The 7,477-nt window shown below is 40.3% G+C and overlaps 1 protein-coding gene across 1 annotated transcript; it reads left to right on the forward strand.

Annotated features, from left to right (window-relative positions):
* Positions 1-1,110: 1,110 nt before the first annotated feature.
* On the forward strand, positions 1,111-6,524 carry TTC32 (tetratricopeptide repeat domain 32). The gene is made up of 3 exons (XM_011951194.1): positions 1,111-1,391; positions 5,244-5,410; positions 6,152-6,524. The coding sequence occupies exons 1-3, from the start codon at positions 1,240-1,242 to the stop codon at positions 6,289-6,291; spliced, it is 459 nt and encodes a 152-aa protein (XP_011806584.1). The 5' UTR covers positions 1,111-1,239; the 3' UTR covers positions 6,292-6,524.
* Positions 6,525-7,477: the final 953 nt, after the last annotated feature.

Here is a 7,477-nt window from a genome sequence, read left to right on the forward strand (position 1 = left end):
TTATTTAATCTCTTAAATCACCTGGAATGAATATTATGTCAACTGGGAGCTTAAATGCTTAAATGTATTTTACCCCAAATGGTTAACTAATCCTCCCAATAGCACTCATTTGAATAATCTGTCCTTTTCTCCATATATGTTACCTGTCTTTTACAAAATACAGCCTATTTGGGGCATGTTTCTGGGCTTTTGTTCTATTGAGCTGTCCATTTGCTTACACTGGAAATGCCAGTTTTTTTTTTTTTGTAGTTTTCCAATCTTTTACTTTCTATCAGTGTTTTTTTTTTATTTAACATTAATCCACTGTATCTGTATTTTTTTCAGTGGTGGTAAATGGAAAAAATTAAAAATCTAATGAAAGCAGCCAAAAAGCACACAATTTATGTCCTGTTAAGACTTCTGCATGCAAGTATCATGCTCCAAATATATTTTTCATCTTTACTTTTTCTGATGGAAAGGGCGCAAGTACTTTGGGAAGCAAAACAGAATTGACAGACCCTGAAAAGATACACAGCAGGCATGCAGGGTAGCGTGGGTGGCAACTGTTCTTACATAATTTTAATTTGAATTAAACATAATGTAAGTAATAAATTACATTTTGGATTTCCCTTTGCCATAAACAGGGAATATAACTAACATCAGAGACTCCAGACTCTCGACACAATATACTACTAATCGTAACACAGTTCTAGAGAATCAAAAACGGTAGAGAAGTTTGGACCGCGGAACAGACCTGGTGGAATGTCGACCCAAAGCGTTTCAGGGTAGACAAAGCCTACTGAGAACATCCTAAACGCGGAGTTTTGCTAAGTAGGGACGCGGAAAGGCAAAGGAGCGACAGGAAGCCCGCAGGCTAATTCGCCATTAAGAAACAGAACCCTGGCTTCTTCCACCTCCAGCGTCATCGGCCCCAATCCACTGTAACAAACGGATAGTGTCTCGCTGCATCAGACAACGGACTTGGAAATCAGTTTGCGACCACGCATCTGCGCTTCTTCTAAGAAACGAGGAAGGCGGGTCCCAGCGCGGTAACAACATACTTCACAGGGCTCACTGCAAACGCCCTCCCAGCAGCGGAACAGTTATCTCGCGAGACGACGAGTCCCCAGAAGTCACAAACCTAGCGCCAAGATTGGCTGTCAAGGTAGAGTCCAGGGTGCGGAAGTGGCTTTGTGGTGCCACCTTTAGCCGCTCAGAGGTCAACCCCCATTCTACACCGAAAACTAGGCCTTGGCTGCTATGGAAGGACAGCAGGGGCAAGAAAGCCGCGCAACCCTAACACTCGCCCAGACTCATTTCAACAAGGGCGAGTACGCGGAGGCCGAGACGCTGTACTCCGCTTACATTCGCCAGTGCGGCTGCGCGGCCTCCAGCGGCGAGAGTCCCGGGAGGTAAATATCGCGAGACTTGGGGCCGCAGCGACCCCGGGTGGAGGCGACGTTGCGGCTCTCTGGGCTGGTGTTTTCGCTGCTGGAGCTCACGGGCGGCGCGTGTCGTTACCCAGCACTAGGACTGAGCGGGCCGACGTTCGTCTTTCTAGAAAGGCCTAGGCGAGGCCTAGGATGAGGGCGGCGGAGAACGCGGGGAGGGAGCCCACCCGCGAGGAGCCGTCTGCTGCGACGGTGCGGGGAGCTTCCGGGAACGGAACTCCCTGAGGGCTCCTCGGGCGCGGGCCGCCGCTTTTCGCCCCGCCGTCTCTCCTTCCACGTTCCTCATTCCCACCCAAAGACTTAGGACAGATAGGGATTTTGCACTTGTGATTTTAGCTGGCGGGAAATCCGCGACCTGGGAAGGGAAGGGGTCACGGCTGCGTAGGGCCACGGTACCGCGACTCCCACCTCAGTGTCACAGCGCTGGCTTTTGGTGGTGTTACGAAAAACGTTTATGTGGAAAAGAGCATAACGAACGTCTAGGTGTTTGTCACTTGGCTTAAGCATTATCAGTTTGCCCATCGTATTCATCCGTGAGTGTTTCGGAAGGAACTTCGATATCATCAAATAGTTACGTAATATCAAGTAGTGTTGGAACCTTTCTGATCGACTAATAAGGTGTTTTGTTCTTTGGTTCGCTTTTCGCAGTTGGTTCAAGTCAGGATACACATCAAGACTTTTTAAGTCTCTTCTCCACCTTCCCTTCCCAACACAGTTTTTCCTTTGTTAAGGAAACCGATTCTTGTGTCCTTTGAATTTCCGCGTTTTGGACTTGCTGACTGAATCTCTTGTGTCATTTAATGTGGTCATCTGTCTCATACTGCTGTGAATTGGTAGTTAAACCTTGAGGTTTGATCCAATTGAATTCGGATTCAGTATCATGGCAAGAATACTTTTTAGGTGGGTACACGTGTATACTTTCACCAGGAAGCACATAATGATTGGCTGGCTTTCTTTTGGTGATGTTAGCAGCTTCACCTGCTACTATCTGCTTACCCAAAGCATCTTTTCGGCTTGTGCCTGGATGTGTAGCATTTGTTTATACCCCAAGTCTTGCCTTGATGGGGCTTGTTGATGGTATGGAGTGGACCAGGATGAGAAAAGAACAGAGGGGTTGATTAAACAGCTGTTTGAACAGTTGTGAGTTGTCTGTTGTGGATTTGAGTTTTCTAGACAGGATGCCGGCTTGTCTTTTGTATGAGACTTCACTAAGGACTTGATTCTTACCCTGTTTGTTACACTTATATGAAATTAAACCAGAAAGATAAAATTACCTTCTCATTTCAATAACACGAGAATAATAATAGACGTTTCCGAACAGATAATAAGATGATACCATCTACTTTCCTCAATGCACCTTTAGAAAGCGAAACTATTCATGTTTCGAGCTCTAAGAATAGACTTATCTAGTAGATTTAAAAAAGTATTCATAAGCACCAGGTGTACTGATGCTGTCTAGTCTTGTTATTCTTCCTTCTTTGCACGTCTCAGCCTAAGAACACAAGTGTCTGTAGCAAATGTAATAGCTATGCCTTACCAGCACAGGAAAGACAGTTTGTCATAGCGCAGTTGAAGGGATTTGAATTCCAGTCTTGGCACTGCCACATGGCTAATGTCTCAGCCTGTTTTTCATCTGTAAAATAAGCTTTGGTAAAATTCTAGGAACTCATGGATTGAAACTGACTTCTGTCATTTCAACTTTTTCCCTTCGATTTATATCCTGGAGCTTACATTTATTTTTGAAGTATTGGGTCACTGAATCATTTTGAAACAATATTTGCAATTTTTGAATGCCTTGCGGTTTGAACGGTTTGTGATATTTTCTTTTAATATCTAAAGTATAGCTTTAGTCATAAACCTGATTTTCAAAATACTTTGCGAAAGTTAGCAAATCCTAAAAATTCACATTTGGGCTAGGTAACTTAAATGAATTCCATTATAATAAATGCTATCATTACAAAAATTTTAATATTACAAAAAATTTCAGCTTCAGCTGTTAGTCCATTTCTTTAAAATATGAAACAAAATTTCCACATGAAAAACTCTTTTAGGAGTTGATTTAATAAGATCTAATTCTAAATCTAACATTTTATGATTCTCTGAATATATTACGAATATGTAATTAGTATTAAAAACTTATAACAATAATTTTGAAACTTCGATTTAATGACTAAAACCTTACTGGCATCCTGAGATTGCGTTTTTCTTCAAACTCTCTACTGGGAGCAGTTCAACTAGTGTCATGTCAGACATAGGTGAAGGGGAGTGGTGCCCTCTTGTAGTCTAGGTTTTTTTTTGTTGTTGTTGAGACGGAGTCTCGCTCTGTCACCCAGGCTGGAGTGCAGTGGCTCACTGCACTCAGCTCACTGCAAGCTCCGCCTCCCGGGTTTACGCCATTCTCCTGCCTCAGCCTCCTGAGTAGCTGGGACTACAGGCGCCTGCCACCTCGCCCGGCTAGTTTTTTGTATTTTTTAGTAGAGACGGGGTTTCACCGTGTTCGCCAGGATGGTCTCGATCTCCTGACCTCGTGATCCGCCCGTCTCGGCCTCCCAAAGTGCCGGGATTACAGGCTTGAGCCACCGCGCCCGGCCGTAGTCTAGGTTTTAACAGGGGTGCTTAGTGGCATCCAGAAGTATCCTTACACCCAGTCTCTATCACAGCTCATAGACATTTTCTAAAATTGCAACAGTTCCTCTCCATCGTTAGCAAACTTGGTTTGAAGGAGGCCCTTGGGCTGTGAGTGCCTCTTAGGGTAGCAGTAGTTACAGTGCCTGTCTGAAATCTGAAGGATTAAGATATTAAGAGAAGTACCTTTTATTTACACTAACTGCATTCACAGATATTTTTGGAGGACTATACTTTTTACTACGGGGTATTACAAAGAAGTGACAGATGAGTTCTGTGTTTGGTTATAATTTGAGAATTGCTTTGGGGAAAAAGAAAGGGAAACAGAATTATCCCTGACTCAGAGCAGAGCCACTAATGTTCTCTGTGCAGACTGTTTGTCCTGTGCATAGAAAGGTTCAGCGCAGCCATGGGCTGTGACCTGTTGAGCTGGTGGCTGGTCAGAGCTCCCTGGGTGTCCAGCCCGGGAAAGGCTGCTGACGTAAAGCTCTTTGGGCAACCTCTAGCGCCCTCAGGTGCAGAGCCAGTTCCGCACAAAGGACATCCAAACTGACTGGAGCCCTGAGGTGGCTAAAGGAGCCCACTCTCCTAGCAGGAAGCCAGCCTGGCATTGGGGAGGATGGCAGCTGAGGCTGGAGGGAGGGCAACTCTGTCCCCAGAGATAACTTCCTGGGGATCATAGCATGTTGAATTTTCACGTAGTGTTAACTTTAGTTCTTTATTGGTGGAAAATGATTTCAAATCTCATTGTTTTAAGATCACTTAAAAATTTGAGAATGAAATTGATTCACATTGTGACATGTCCATAGCGTACTTGGGCTTTTCCCTCATTGCTTAGCATTTAACTGATCTGTCTTCTTTGCCCTGCTGGTGTGTGCTTAGAAAAATGAAGAATCATTTTAATGTTATATTCAGCAGGACAAGTTGGTAGTGAACACACTAGAAAGTTAGTATGCTTTTCAGGTTGACATTGTAGTGGTATAACCCTACAAAAGTAGATAACAGGGTTACACAGAAATTGATTTTAGCTCTTTATTTATTTGTACGGTTTTTCTTCAGCTTGGATTTTCAGTGTTGATGCTGCATGTTGTAAGGCTGTGAAGTTTGACAATACCCAAAAGAGAATGAAAGTGGAAATGAGAGGAATTTGGTAACACAGTGTTTTTAATGTGAACTTTTTGTTTAAAGCAAATGCAGCCCTGAGGATTTGGCTACTGCATATAACAACAGGGGGCAAATCAAGTACTTCAGGGTTGATTTTTATGAAGCCATGGATGACTACACATCTGCCATAGAAGTCCAACCCAATTTTGAAGTTCCATATTACAACAGAGGGTTGATACTGTATAGGCTGGGTAAGAATTTTTTTTCTTTTTGGGTTTTGTCATTGACTGTATTCTGTTACTTCAGAGGTCTCAAATATTGTAAAACTAATGTAGTAATCAAATTTTAAAGTTCTGTGAAATTTAGGTTTAGAGCTTGGAACAAAGGAAGCGTCCCTGAGTTTATTTTAGGCTTTTGATAGGCGTTATAGATCACAGCAGAGCACTGGGGTGGGAATTGGACCTGGGCGCAGGAGCCAGGTGACCCCATTACTTTGTGCTTGTGCATTCCCAGCTGTGAAATGAAGGCAATTCAGATGATCGCCTGTGAAACTTTTCTGAGTTAAAATCTTTGAAGACACACAAGACAATAGAAAGTGAAGTTTAGATTCTTGGATTAAAGGGACCATAGGTACTGTTTCTCATTTAAAGTGTCAAAAAGAAAATTAGTTTCCTGTTTCTTAATTTTGCTGCAGTTATGTAAAACAGGCGATACAGTTTTGTTAAAATTTTAAGATGATTGATAATATTTACCTGTTAAATCTCAATAAATAAACCCATAGCTAATTTTAGGTGTATTATTCCCTAAGGGCACACAAAATTACTTTGATATACACGTCTCTATATTATTAAGATAAAAAAGTTCCTTTACTAGAAATTACTGAAAGCTCATAAATATAAAAGCAAAAGTACGTGTATCAAAGCTTTGCCATGAATAATATATAGAAATACTCAGTTTCTTTTCTCTTTTCCATTTTTTGGGTTCTGGTACAGGATATTTTGATGATGCTTTGGAAGATTTCAAGAAGGTCTTAGACTTAAATCCTGGATTTCAAGATGCTACTTTGAGCTTAAAACAGACTATTCTAGACAAAGAAGAAAAACAAAGAAGAAATGTTGAAAAAAATTATTGAGATTTTTAACTTAATGGAAGTATTGCTTCATGATCCTTACATCTGCATCTAGTTATCAGTAATTTAAAATAGATATTGAGCTATTTTGATTTATATTTGAGAAATTAATACATTAGCACTGAAAGTTAAATAGTGTGTTTAAGGTAGTTAATTTCAGGTTGAATGGATTTTTTTTTAAGAAGTGTAAATAATACCAATGTATAAGTGTATATTATTATATTAAATATTACAGTTAAAAGGAATGTGTGGTGTTTTCCTCAGTAAAACTATTTTTGTGATTTTTTATTCTCAACTTTTTATTTTAAAAATGTTACGTCTACAGAAAAGTTGAAAGTATAATAAAATAAACTCTTCAATTAAATTCATGAGTTGTTAATATTGTGCCACATTTGCTTTTTCTATTTAAATATATAACTTTTTGCTGAACCATTTGAAAATAAGGTGCCGAGGTCACAGTACTTTGCCCCTAAATATTTCAGCCTACATTTTCTAAGATTGAAGACATCCTCCTTTATAACCACAATACCATTATAATACCTAATAAAATGAATACTTCTGTAATGTCAGCCATATCCAGCCCATATTCCAAAGTGTGTAGATTTTTATTGGATCTAGAGTCAATCAGGTTTCATTGCATTTTTTTTTTTTTAATGTCCCTCTCAGTTCTTTTAATCTAGTCACCTGTCCATTTTCTCCCCCTAGCATTGGCTTTGAGAGTAAGGCTGTTTTATATAGCTAGGCTAGAGGGACATAACATTTAGGGTTAAAAATAAACGTGTCCTACCAGAGAACAATTTGAAAGAGTTCAGCTTGAATTACACTTGATTTTCTCAAGTAATCATTGATAAAATAGGTTAAGATTTAAATATTGAACATAGTTTTCTGTCTCTGGATAATGACAATTGTTATCAACATTTACTGAATACTATAAGCCAAGCACTGTTCAAACCATAATAATTTGGTGATCAGGTAGGAATGTATAAAAAGGTGAGGAAATAACAAAAAGCACTTACTAAATATAAAGCTTAAAAAAATCTCTTTTATTTGGGTGCTGCCAACAATTAGGCCCTTATGAGGCTATCAAAAACCAGGAAGAACTTGAAGGGAAAACAAACTAAAGGCAGCCATATGCTATCTACATTTTTTGTTTTTTATTGTTTGGCTTCCAAAGATTTAGACCCTGCAT

This window comes from Colobus angolensis, unplaced genomic scaffold (genome assembly GCF_000951035.1).
Source record: "Colobus angolensis palliatus isolate OR3802 unplaced genomic scaffold, Cang.pa_1.0 Scaffold109, whole genome shotgun sequence".
Taxonomy (NCBI): domain Eukaryota; kingdom Metazoa; phylum Chordata; class Mammalia; order Primates; family Cercopithecidae; genus Colobus; species Colobus angolensis.